Source organism: Xyrauchen texanus, chromosome 10 (genome assembly GCF_025860055.1).
Source record: "Xyrauchen texanus isolate HMW12.3.18 chromosome 10, RBS_HiC_50CHRs, whole genome shotgun sequence".
Lineage (NCBI taxonomy): Eukaryota > Metazoa > Chordata > Actinopteri > Cypriniformes > Catostomidae > Xyrauchen > Xyrauchen texanus.
The window spans coordinates 36675600-36689562 of NC_068285.1; the positions used below are offsets into that span (position 1 = coordinate 36675600).

Consider the following 13963-nt stretch of genomic DNA (forward strand, 5'->3'; position numbering starts at 1 on the left):
CAAACATACCAACTCAGCACAACTCACTCTCTCTTTCTCTCTGATTCCCTGTCACGTGGAGCTTGCCGGAATAACAACAGTACCACCACGTGAGCATAAACTATTTTAAAAGATTGATTTAGAAAGCAATTCATAGAGTAACTTTACCATATGAAAGTTTGTGATTGTGTACAGTATTCATCCCCTTGAGGCTTGCCGTAGAATGCTTATGTCCATATGCAGCTTTCAGCAAGTAAATTAATTATGTTAAATAAAAACAGTGTTGTGCATCTGCTTTTTAGTGTAGGATAAAAAGGCAGGAATAAATGCTTGGTTACAAAATCACTACAATATGGATTATAATTAGTGTTTATGCAGTTGAATGTGATTTCAGATGAAAATGTTCAGATCAGCTTGACATTGTGTCCATTTTTAAGCAAAAGATTAAGCTCATTGGACACTTGGCAAGAGTGACAGAATGATTTTTTTCAAGCAAACCTGATAAGTTTTTTTTTTTTTCAGTTTTTAAAGCTATTAACTCAGCAGGGAGTCCTGGCGGTCAAGTGATAACCAACCTCCCGCTGAGAGATGGTGATGCACGCTCCGCCTCTCACCTAATGTCAGGCGATTTTTAATGAAGCTCACACCTGAATATCACGGGGAAAATTGGCTTGTGTGGCGCTGGCTTTTTTTCTTCTTGAAGTCATGAAATACAACACATGCAAGATTCAGACCCCATGCAAAATATCACATAATGATGTAGAAAACCAGAATTCTTCAGTGATGTGGCCCTACCTGCAAAAAGAATAAATTCATGAGTCAAAAGGAGTGAGGGCTTTAAAAGGTTCATTGCTTCCATGATACAATCAAGTTTGTTCAGTGATTTGAGATGAATAACAACCTACATTTTGATCGGTTCAGCATAAAATGTTATTAAATACCTTCAGAAGTCTTGGAATATAACACACAAGTCATATAAAAGTGGTCCATGAGACTTTGTGTTTTAAGATTTAAACTCATGAAACCCACATCCTCATAAGTGTACAGTATGTGTTGCCTTTGCTATACACTATTCCTAATTTCATTTAAACTGACTGATCTCATTTAAGGACACTTTGGGCTGTCATTATAGGGTTAAACTTTTGATGCACCGAGTCTTGTGAAGAATTTCTTGTTTCATCAGATATTGAACTTATTCAATATATTTCAACACAATGACTGCAGATGAGGACTAGAAGGCTATTTTTCCCTTAGAAATCCAATATTAAAAAGTGCATTATTGCATTGACAATCAATGAGAACATACAAAAGATGAAAAATGTTGCTTTCAGAGGCTGTATACAAAGTATGGATGAAAATAAGGAGCATTTTCAAACTGTTCTGAGACCAGTGCAGACAAACAGCACACTGGAGTTTAAGTCATTCATTAAATAGGGAGCATCCTATAGCTTTCCTATGCATCAAAGTCATTCACACCAAACTTTTTTACCAATCAGAAATTATGCAAATTGTATACTCAGGCCAAAATCGTAAGCTTTAGTAAGCACCACTTATTATATACTGTTGACTTCACATTATCAGAAAGTGAAACAATGTAGGGCAGTTAATAGTGCATGCCACAGAAATTGTATTCACTTACATTTATATAGTCTATTTACAGAGCAGGGTGCAACATGGAACCTGGCCTGATATTTTTATCATTCTTTTAGTGCAACAAATGCAGAGAACAAATTCATTTTACGAGAAGCACAGCCAAGTGAAGCTCCTTGAAGAACAAGCAGAACATGTACGTGGTGTGATCTCTTCATACCTGATTATCCACATTCAAGTTCCAAAATCAAATACTGTATGACTAATATGAGCACGCATGTGGAGGTGAAAGCATTAAATAACATTTGTATGTAGGTTTTGTGCATTGTCTTGCTTATGAAGCATCCAAAGAAGGTCAGTGACTCCCATCATTTAACTGACTTACTAGAATACAGATCTGCTTTGTACACCACCACACTACACCAATCAAACACTGTGTTCAGAGAAAAGTGTGGCATGACATGGAGTAGTTGGATCAGTCTTGGCCTTCTGAAGTAAAAAGTGATCTCAATGCTATTTCAATCATTCATGTTTATTCTGACTCTTCCTAGCGGGCAATTTTCACGGAGCACTCAGCCTCACCAGGCTCCTATCACTTTCGCTCGTCCACATTCACTTAGAATCACCATTAATCGTGATCTCCAACAACATAATCTCTAGTGTCACATTAGGGAGCACACTAAAATGCATCAAAGACTTACAGGGCCTCCAGAATCTGATGAATTTGAGGAATTCTGCCTGTCTTCACCACAGCAGCTCAAAGATAAGTTACATAACAGTATAAAGCATTAAAAGGGCACTCTTGTCATGTCCATGATAGACAAAATAGAAACCCAAGAGAGCAAAATGTGGCTTTCCAGCCTGGACATTTAATGAAAATGTATGGCCTCACAGCAGAAATTTCGAAGCCTACTCGTATGCACTTTATTGTCTCCAATGACTTTTGCCAGCCTGCCACTTGACTGTGAGCAAAGTTAAATGACAATTGAATGCTAAAAGCAGTCTGGTAAGTACAGAAGTCTAAAGGAGCTTCCTCCCTTTTACAAATATTTGTAAAGAAAGGGTATTACCTACTTCTATTGAGTAGGGCTGTCGGTTTAATGCATTCATTTATTGCGGTTAAATATATTAAAAAAATGATGCAATTAATCACATCTCCCTGTATGTAAACTCGTCATCTTCATAAACTTCCATCGGAGTATTTCAAGCTTGTAGTATATGCAACTTTGTTTTCATGAGCATAGTCAATAGGGGACAGTCTGTGCGCCTAAAAACTCATCAGCAGAGCAGCCACAGACTGAGAGCCAGGACCACTAATCTATATCAATTGCTGACAGCTGGAAGAAGCACAATAGGATGGCGGGATCTCGAGACTAGGGCTGTATATCGAGTTCGATACATTTTAGGCACCGACCAATTTGCCTCTAAACAATAGAGTATCAAAAAATGTCTTGTCGTTCGGTACCAAATTTCAATACCTAAGGGGTTAATCTCGTCAATGTCAGTGATAAGCATGTAGCTTGCTAGAAGTGCCCAAATCTAAAAGTGCCGGTGATTGGCTGTGTTTAGGCATCAAAGAAAAACACTAATTTATGCCGGTTACACCTAGAGGCGTGGCTCACATGTGAGGCTGTAGTGTCTATGTGTCCAAACGCCCATAGATGCAAAAGATGTGGAAAAGATCAAAAGTGTGGCTACATTTCACCAGGCTCGATGCCAACAGCGTGATGTAATATTTGCGACAAGATAATTGCTGTCAAGACCGGCAGCACGACAAATCTGATGAAGCACTTGACAGTGCATGGAATAAACTTAAGAGCAGAAAGATGCTCAGTCTTCGACTGCAAGAAGACACAGCCGGTCCAGTCATCCTCTCAGCATCCTCCTGCCACAGAGCTTCCTTCAAAATTACTGATGAATGCAGCGGCACTACGACTGGGACACCGACAGGTAAGGTTAACATTTAGCAAACAAACCAACAAAACAAAATCTGCTAACTTGTAGTGGTACATGCTTGTGTACTTGTTAAATTAACGTTTCTGTGCATGGTGACACAGTCCTATAAACTGGGACATACATAATGTTAGATGCTGTTTGGATGTATGGCTATACATATCTAGATAAATCGATGCTATAAATGCTTTAAAAGTTGACAGTAACTGATCAAGTTTAACTCACATTAAACTAGTTATCTTGTTAAACCGTACTTATCCTTAGGGTTGGTTGAATTAACAGTTTAGCTTTCTTGTTTTTTTTTTTCCTCTTCACATTAATGCTGTAGCCTCTGCCCCTGCCGACCCTGGCATGAGGAGACCACAAGGCTCAGGTGAGGAGTCTTTGAGTCTGTAAAAAAAAGTTTTTGAGGTAATGTTTGTAATCTTGTTCAAATGGATTTCATAAAATTGGTATCGAAAAAAGTATTGTTTAGGTACCGATATCGAAGTCAAGATATCGGTATAGACATTTTTGAACAATACCCAGCCCTACTCGAAATAAGGTTTTTGTAGTTTCAACAACTCAAAAGAGCATTTATGATGCAAATCTGATCCGCACTGTCCATTTAAAATTAATGAAATCAGGTCCATTTGTTCAGACGGTGTAGTAAATATCTGGAATATCTACATTGGTTTCCATGGAGACCAATGTGACCAAAGATCAAGGTGATCAGATTGCTATCAAATAGCACTTGACCACATTAAATGACAGGTGTGAATGCACCCAAGAAGATTGGATCGTGATTGAATCACTGAAACCACATTCGGAGGTGGACAGGGATGGATTCTGACCACATTCAAAGAATGTGTACATGGAAATGTGTTTTCATTATCTTGATACAATTATACAAGTAATTAACTAAGTGACGAGGTTACACTACAGTCACCGGTTGTTAAAGTGCTGTGTCTTGCCATTTTCTGTTTATTATGCCATTCAATTCAATACATACTGCAACATTTGAGCATAAAATAGTGAATTTACACACAGCTGTAGACATTACTTTACTTTGAATATGGCATTAAATTCACGTTGTGTCCAGAATTATGAGAAAGAAATACTTGTGATCTGACAGTAATCAAACTTCCAAAATTGTGAATTTAAACACATTTCAAATTACATCTGGATCCATATTGATTTTATATGGCTTTTTGCTGTTTAGATAACTGCTATACTGCTTGTTTGAACAAAGCCTATTTCCTAGTACTCAGCGATCTGACCTTGTCAGGCTGTCAGTCTGTAAACTCCTTCCTTGTACCTGCTAAAATGTGAGGATAACTGGTGATACTATTATCAGATCGGTGGCTCCAATGAACTTCCTGCATGATAGTGTCTTTACTTTCCATTTCCCCCAAACAACAGGAAGGGCTGAAGGGTGGATGGGAAGATAGAGATGACAGTTAAACAAGAAAGCAAGACTTTGAAACTCATTTACCTCCTGTGAACAACATCTGAGATTACTTGAAGGAATCAAAGTGAAGGAGTGGCATTCAGTTTTTTACTACTGGCACTTGGTGTGTATGTTTATGTTTTGTCAAGTTTATCTACATAAGGAAAGCTGCACATATGCGCAACATTAGACCTATGCCACGTTCCCGATGTAAAACCATTGCTTTGCATGTATGGATCAGAATACATTAAACCGCTCAAAACAACAACTTAAAAATACCTGTTGAAAATGAAAAAACACCACCAACCCCATCACTGATCTCTTTGATAGTTGGGTGGTTACACAAGCAAATCATGCTTTAGTGTAATTCCTCCAACATCAAAGTTCTGATCTACAATATTTTCAGCATTAAGATAAAGAGGGGCATAATGCTTTTCTTGTACATCAGAATCTCAATAAATGAAACATAAATGGTAATCTAATTGATAGTTAAAAAATAAATAAATGCAGCCAGAAAGAAAGAAACACATTAAATTGATCATGATTTTCATTAAGAGTTTAAGGCAAAGTTTAAAATGAATTGAAGCGGTCTCTTTACTCACCTGTATTTTTATTGATTTTTTTTTTTTACATTCAAGAGTTCTGTATTATTGTTTCATTATCTGCATGGGGCTGCAAAATACACCAATGCATTAAAAAAAAAAAATACAAAATAAAAATAAAAAAAATATTATATAATTTCTTACCCTCATGCCATCAATATTAAAGTTATTTTTAACAATAAATCTCCAGTTTCACATTAACATTCTTCGTGCATATCACCACTTACTGGTAGGGGCTGGTCAAATGTGGAAATGTATGGTTAAAAAAAGGACTTAAATATTTATCTGTTTCTCACCCGCAACTATCATATTGTTCTGAAGGCGTGGAGTTAACCACTGGAGTCATATGGATTACTTTTATGCTGCATGTAAGTGCTTTTTGGAGATTCAAAGTTCTAGTCTCCATTCACGTGCATTATGGAACTACAGAGCTGAAACATTTTCTAAAAAGATTACTTTGTGTCAAGCAGTAAAACGTCAATCACTTTTGGGATGGCATAAGGGTGAGTTAATGATGACAGAATATTAATTTTGGATGAACTATGCCTTTAAGCGTTTTAACAGACCATAGGTTTTAAATAGACGTTTTTGTGTTCGTCAGTTTAACAGTAAAAAAATACAAAATAAAAATTCAATTGTGACTCAGTAGTGGAAAAAATGGTTGTATAGCCGTCTATCCGACCGGAATGGTTTCTGTACACCTGCGTGAATTTTAATTTGAGAAACTCAAATTATATCTAGCGTGCCTTCACGTGACACAAACATATGTCACTCTTGCTCATACTCTTACACGGGAAAATCTAAATCGTGGTTTACAGTACGGCGAAGGTGGATTACTTTACCTTGAGTTTCTGCAAAGGAGTGAATCTCAACTCGTGCACGAAAGGATTTTTAAAGTGTGCTGAAACCTCCTTGTGTTCTCCATCCACCTCCATGTGCAGTTTACTGTTAGGAAACCTCATTATGAAAGAGACCCAGATCTTAAATTAGGACAAATAAAAGGAAAAGTCCCCAACGAATGCTTCAGCACGGTGTTCGCGCGACTGCTGTAGTTTAACGTGAGCTACAAGTCAAATTTAAGCTACTCGCTCGTGCTTGCTGTTGACGCTGCCCAATCCACATCACTGCGCTTTTTCAGAGTGCGCATGCGTGATAAACGCAAGTTCTGACCTCCCTCGGAGTTAGGCAGGGATCTAGATAGTTCTCGATTTTAAATTGCCAAGAGAATCCTTTACATGCATATTGACGTGTACAGCGCACGTGCTTAGACCGCAGGGATCATATCACCAAAACAACATCTTTCCACAGTAGACAATCGTTGTGAATTATCCTTGGTGTTGTTCTGTTGAAAATGAGGATCATTCCTGTGTTCATTCCGAGAGTTGACAATATAATTTTTTTTTTTTAAATGGACTCCTCACAGCATTACACTTCTAAATGTTGAGCTCCCAAGGCAGGCAGAAATATAGTTGTTTATCTGTGCCTAGACATAATTGTTACTAAGCCTGCACACAGTTATTGCGAACTCAAAACATGAAGTCCGTTATTTACTGACCAAGCAAATATGACTCCTTTACTCTGTATGCATAATATGTTTTCAAATAAATGCAATAAAAATAGTTTCCATTTTCCTTGGTACTCCATCTAAAATCTAGATTATTTAAACATATATTTTAAGAATAGAATAGTAGAAAAGATTATAAGATGGCACAAAGCCTGTTTTAGAAAAAGTCCAAGTTTAGTCTTCACTTAAGCAGGATAGGGCATTGTACACCCTCTGCTGTACAAATACAGAACGAGGCGAATATTGTCTGGAAGACAGGGGATACACAAAGTATTACCACCTCAAACACATCATGAATTATAAATAAGTTAATTATAATTATAGAAAATAATTATAAAAAAGCTTTTAAATCTCAATGAAAATCATCAGTACAAACAGAAATTACAATGCTAGCATATTATTTGATATGATAACAGAAAACTGACAGATTAAAGGGATGAAAATTCTCTTATCGTGTATTCACCCTCATGCCATCCCAGATGTGTATGACTTTCTTTATTCTGCTGAACATAAATTACGATTTTAAGAATATCTTGGCTCTTTTGAATGAGAACAGACCAAAATGTAACGATTTTTTCCACTGCAAATCTTGCCAGTGCAGTCTCTGGGCACAATCATCATTTCCAGCTTGCACTTCCTAGTGCTTGACGCATGTGCAGAGTGGTAAATGGCTCTAGGAAGTGAAATAGAGTTTGAAATCATGATCACCAAAGATTTATAGTGAAAAATGAATTATATTTTGGTCTGTTTCGCTTCCGAAGACACCATTGGAGTCGTATGGATTACTTTTAAGCTGCATTTATGTGCTCTTTGGAGCTTCAAAGTTCTGGTCACAATTCACTTGCATTGTATGGACCAACAGAGCTGAAACATTCTTCTAAATATCTTCAATTGTTCTGCAGAAGAAACTCCTACACATCTGAAACTCCTACACATCTGGGCAAGTAAATAATGACAGAATTTAAATTTTTTAAAGCTTGGCCAAAAGCAAATAAATATTATCCAAATTGGCTTTTTAAATCACTTTTAATGCAGTGGGCTTGTACATGTGTTTAAAGTCTGAATTATGCTAAGCACCGAGTTCATGAACATATATGGAATGAAAGTGTGCCAACAGTTATTTGCAGAGTAGCTTTTTGGATGAAGTCCAACTTTATTATAAATTCTATGACCACATGCTCAGTATATCATTCAAGTCCATCCTCACTTCATTTGAGAGATAAAGCTGTATGACATCAAGTACTAGAGCCTCAACTAATTCACCCCTGCCGCTGCTTATGTCTGGGGTTGGATTTGCAAAAAACAAACAGCCTTCCTCTGCGGCAGACAAAAAAGCAGTCTTTGCAGCGTCTCTTAAGAGCAGTTTTTGTCTTCATGCCAGCGGACGGCTGAAAGCACATGAGCTGCTGGCACTGTCCAAGCAAGGGAAAGATGAATGGAGTGTGCAGTTTGCATGCAGGGTGGACGACTGCCCTGAATCGTGCAGTTGCAGCTGTGACAGTGGAGATGCATCTCTGTCCACCAACTGCAGGTAAGGAGCCAAGGGCTGTATACCTGACAACTTGGGACAAATGCCGAGTTAGGGACCCAAAAAGACAGGAAAGCAGCAGTGGTGCCATGGTCTCAACGCCTGAAGGAAAAAATAAATCAATTATTTGAACTTGACACGTGCATTAAGACATCCAAGGATGCTTAAAAAATGTATTCATTTGCAAGTCTCCCAGTTCGAATTCTGAGTGCATCTACATGTATAGAAGCTTAAGAGAGCAGAGTTTAGGTTAGAACTGATACGACTATTCTTTCTTTTTGTATAATTCATATTCATAGCTGCTTCCTAGAACAGAATATTTACCAACTTGCCACACCTCTGTAATTAATGAGTGTCGATATGTAACGCTTCATCACAACAAAAGACTGTACACATCACGCTAAGTGGTCTGCTAACTCACTAGCTCGCAACCTAGCTTTACACTTTCACTCTAGCTGCAAAGAAACTGATAGATTTTAATAAAAAAAAAACAGAAGCCAGACGTGCAAACTAAAACGTATGTATCATACACCTGTCTGAGCATACCTCTAAAATCACGTTTAGTCCGAGTTGATCCACAAATATATTATTATACAGGCAGCATGCTTTAGACGCACAGTCACTGAAGCTGTGCGAGTTCCTGTGACGTATGACATTGAGGAAAGTCATGATACACGCATGCGCAGTACATACATGCAGTGGACGCTTCAGTCAGACTTGTGCAAACAGAGGTCTGTTGTCGTGCTATATAAAATAATGAGTTGATTTTCTAACTAGGCGTATATAATATATCGTAAGTATATAAAAAAAAAATATCTCAAAGAAGTAGAAATTAACAAATACGTTTTTTCTGAGACAGCAGGGGGCAGCAGAGAGTTATAAAGTTGTCTCATACACACGCAGAGGTAATTGTCACTGGCAAACATGGCAGCCACCCTACCCAGGATCTTGTCCTTCGGTAAAAATACGAGGACTTTGCTCAATGTCTTGAAAGTATCTGTAGTTTCATCCCAGCATTACAGTGTTCCGGTTTCTAATCATGGAGAAAAGGTTACTCATACCGGACAGGTAAGGCTAAAGGGCTTTAATTCCCTAATATTTGGATTTCTCTGTTTATGCATTAGCAATTGTTGACATCTCGATTTTGCTGGATCGAATGTAATTTCTCGACTTTAATTGCAGTACTTCATGTGTTTAATAAATTGTTTAAATCAATGTTCGGACGATGTCATATGATATGATTGTCCTTAAGCTTTTTGTTTAATGGTTGCTCGTTTTATTGCAGGTCTATGACGAAAATGATGTGAGAAGAGCTAGATTCACCGGTAGAATAAAAGAGGTGACGATAAATACACAGATTTTCTAGCAGTTTTAGTAAACCATTTAAATATTTAGTTGTTCATGTACTCGTCATGTTTGCAATAAGTGATTTCGATACAGTAAAGAATATGTATAGTTTATTAACTCACAGATCTTTTAAACTATGAAAATGCAGGTGAATGAGAACTTTGCAATCAGCTTGGTTGCAGAAGAACCAGTGAGACATGTAGAGTCAAGAGTTGTGTCTTGTGATGGAGGTGGAGGGGCTCTCGGCCATCCCAAGGTTTACATCAACCTCGTAAGTGTTTAAAATGAGAAATTGACAGTCCAGATGACATTTATTGTTAACTTATTACTTACAGGAATATTTTGGGTTCAATACGGGATCTAAGTTAAGCTCAACCGTAAGCATTTGTGGTTTATTATTGATTATAACCAAAAATATGTTCAACTTCTTCTATCTCCTTTTCTTCCAATTTGGAATGCCCAATTCCCACTACTTCATTGGTCCTCTAGGTGGCGCTGTTATTCTCCTCAATTCGGGTGGCAGAGGACAAATCTCAGTTGCCTCCACTTCTGAGACCGTCAATCCGCGCATTTTATCATGTGGTACGTTGTGCATGACATCGCGGAGACTCCGGATGTGGAGGCTCATCCTACTCTCCACGATCCATGCTCAACTCACCACGTGCCCCATTGAGAGCGAGAACCCCTAATAGCGACCACGAGGAGGTTACCCCATGTGACTCTACCCTCCCTATCAACCGGGCCAATTTGGTTGCTTAGGAGACCTGGCTGGAGTCACTCAGCACACCCTGGATTCAAACTCGCGACTCCAGGTGTGGTAGTCAGCATCTTTACTCGCTGAGCTACCCAGGCCCCCTGGCCCTTGTTTATTTAAAAAAATAATCGCAGTTACATTAAGACAATTAAAACGGAAGTGAATTGAGCCAGTCCATAAACATTAAAATACACATTGGTGCAAGAGTTTAGCCACATAACATTTAGCCACTTGACTTGACTTGGTAACATGAGTTTAGTGTGATAAATGTGCTTATTAACTTCATCATACTATATAGTTATGTCCAATATTACACATTTGCTGCCATGACAACACAATATTGGTAAAATCTATAAGTGATTTTTATCTCAATAAAATAATGTAGAACATCACACTATAGTCATCTTAACATGTATAATGTTTACATCTTGCGGCTAAACTTTTGAAACCCCACATTGTAAGTACCTTATTGCAACCATATTTTAAATGCACAAGGGTCGAGTTGAAAATATCTTTTGTGGAAATTAATATGCCACAAATGCGTTCGATCGAGCTTAACCTGAACCAAGAAAATTACTTTTACGTTGAAAAGCATGGTTTAATAAGAATTTGATGGTCCTGAAGAAAAGGCTTTATTTGGTTGAATTAATTATGTTTTTAGATATTAAAACATATTTTTATTTCCATGTTGCATAGGACACGTTATTTATATTAGGGCCATGTGTTAACATATTGACTCTTTTCACAGGACAAAGACACCAAAGTTGGCACGTGTGGATACTGTGGGTTGCAGTTTAAGCAGGAACATCATCACTGAAACATAGTTTTTTGTTTGTGTGGGCTATATATTATTCCCCTTTGAAAATACCTAAATCCTTTTGCTGTACAATAAAATACTATTACAAAATAAGTATGAAAGTTGCTGCATTTGATTGTCGCTTATTTATGTATGTATTTATTTATTTTCAGGAGCCTTTTGGTAAGTGTTATAACCAACAAATTTAAGAAGCTAAATATCTTCAGCACAGTTTAAAGCATTTAATTTGACTAGTTTAATTTGTACATTATGCCCCTGGTTCAATGCTACTTTATCACCGACAGAGGGCGCACATGATCTTTTTAAAATACTGAATAGTTTTGAAGTCTTGAGGAGGAGAGAAAGATGTATAAATATATCTCTCTGAGTTTTATTTTGGATGTTACCGTTCTGCTACACCTGGTTTGGATATAGTTTCACTTTTTGTACTTACCTTGTGTAGTGAAAAAATACAGGCTTTTCTTTTGATCTATATTATAACTGTATATTTACACTATATATTGTATTAGAAAACCAGGAGACCAGCAACCCACCCTTAGAATATTAACTTTTTTACTTTTCTTCGATCATTGATTTGAACAATTAATTAAATTAAAACAAAGTAAATAAATTCATGTATTTAGATTCTATTACACAAAATCAATATGTCATTTGTCACAACAATGGCTAACAGATAAACAAATGTACATAGCAATCCAAAGGCTGAATATGCAGGGCTTGGATTTAAATAATGATTCTGAATGTACTGTTGGCAAAGCTTTTCTATAAAGCGATAGTTCACACAAAAATTAAGATTATAGGTTTGGGTGAGAAACTATTTAGGTTACTTTTTTTTACTCCACTTTCGCTTCCACATTTTGGTTATTCACATTCTTTGTGCAGATTGCCACCTACTGGTCAAGGAGGAGAATATATTGAAAAAAGGTCTTAAATATTGAATTGTTTCTCACTCACACCTATCATATCATTCTGAAGAAATAGCTTTAACCACTGGAGTCATAGGGATTAGTTTTATGCTGCCATGATGTGCATTTCGGAGCTTCAAAGTTCTGGCCACGATTAATTTGTATAGTATGGACCAACAGAGCTGAAATATTTTTCAAAAAAATCTTCATTGTGTTCTGCTGAAGAAAGAAAGTCATACACTTCTGGGATGGCATGAGGTTGAATAAATGATGAGAGAATTAAAATTTTGAGGGGAACTATCCCTTTAAGTGTATTGAGCGATACTGTTTAATCCAATAATAAGTAATTCTTCAAAGGCCTTTACTCCTATGTGGTTTGGTTCACATGCATTGGGTGCATGTGAGCAATTTCTTGAGTGAATATAATGCATATGTGCCCTAAATGATCTGACAGGTCTTGTGTGTAAAATCCAAAACTGTCATCCAGCTCTGAAAATAGACCTGCCAAGACTGGTCAGCCTCAGGCTTTTGAGGACAATTTGCCTTGTGGCAGCCTGGAGGAAACCCAGTCTCTTGTGGTGCATGCAGTGGAACCAAGTTTTCCGGCTAGAGGCCATCAGTTTGAGAGAAAGGCAGACATGCTGCTATAATTGGTGCTGGTGACAAGGCAGGAGACCGCGTGAAGCCAATTAACCCTCATCTGCACTATGACTTGTCCAGTATGTGTGATAGGTAAGGGAAAGTCTTCATTGTTGAAGGCTGGAACTCTTTTTCTTTATCAGGAGGTGTCTAAATTGCAGGTGGTTGGCTAGTTTTAACATTGCTCTGAGCAAAATGGTGGTGTGAAACTGAGCATATGAATTGTGCTGCATATAAAAGTACTGTCTATTATTAATGAGGCTAAAACGGAACTAGCAGAAATACAGAAGGATGTTGCAGTTTCCCAGAAAGCATCACCTTTTACAGTTTAAATTGCCCCGTAGCACTGTTGGCAGGTACTGTAGCATGGTTTTTCAATGTGATCACTGGCTTTTTTAACTTCAACAGTACTATTAGCTTCAAACTAAATACAGATTTTACTGTGGAGCATCAACATTTTTATGGGCATATAAAGAGAATATTTCAGAATATTTTTTTACTTCATATTTTCAGAACAGAACAGCCTTGGACTACACACACTGAAAGACACATAATTTGATCATCTAGTTCCCCTTATAATTGGTCCTCTGAACTGTCACAAAGAAACTGAAGAGCTCTGTAATATGATCGCTAACTTTACCTAATTGTCTGCACTAATTACCCCCTGTCCTGTAAACTTGAGTCATGACCTTTATGAGACTGACTGTGTCATGTTTCTCAGTGCTGGTACAGAATCCACCAAGATAACTATTGCTTTGAGAGTTTAATGTATGTAGTGATGTGTGTGTGTGCACTTAAACTTGAGTTGAGATTCTTAAGCCAAACGGCCTGCTTGCCATGGAATGAATGAGTGAAA

The 13963-nt window shown here is 37.4% G+C and overlaps 2 protein-coding genes across 2 annotated transcripts in view; one reads left to right on the forward strand and one right to left on the reverse strand.

Moving 5' to 3' along the window:
• The window catches only part of LOC127651041 (lysophosphatidylcholine acyltransferase 1), a 46028-nt gene extending 39449 nt beyond the window's left edge, over positions 1-6579 (reverse strand). The window contains exon 1 of the mRNA XM_052136745.1: positions 6396-6579. Coding sequence (XP_051992705.1) covers positions 6396-6515 — 120 coding nt within the window. The 5' untranslated portion in view covers positions 6516-6579. The remainder of the gene's footprint in view (positions 1-6395) is intronic.
• A 2951-nt stretch (positions 6580-9530) lies between these two features.
• LOC127651049 (NADH dehydrogenase [ubiquinone] iron-sulfur protein 6, mitochondrial-like) lies at positions 9531-11660 on the forward strand. Its single transcript, XM_052136753.1, has 4 exons — positions 9531-9713; positions 9931-9984; positions 10141-10263; positions 11495-11660. The coding sequence occupies exons 1-4, from the start codon at positions 9570-9572 to the stop codon at positions 11561-11563; spliced, it is 390 nt and encodes a 129-aa protein (XP_051992713.1). The 5' UTR covers positions 9531-9569; the 3' UTR covers positions 11564-11660.
• The last annotated feature ends 2303 nt before the right edge of the window (positions 11661-13963 follow it).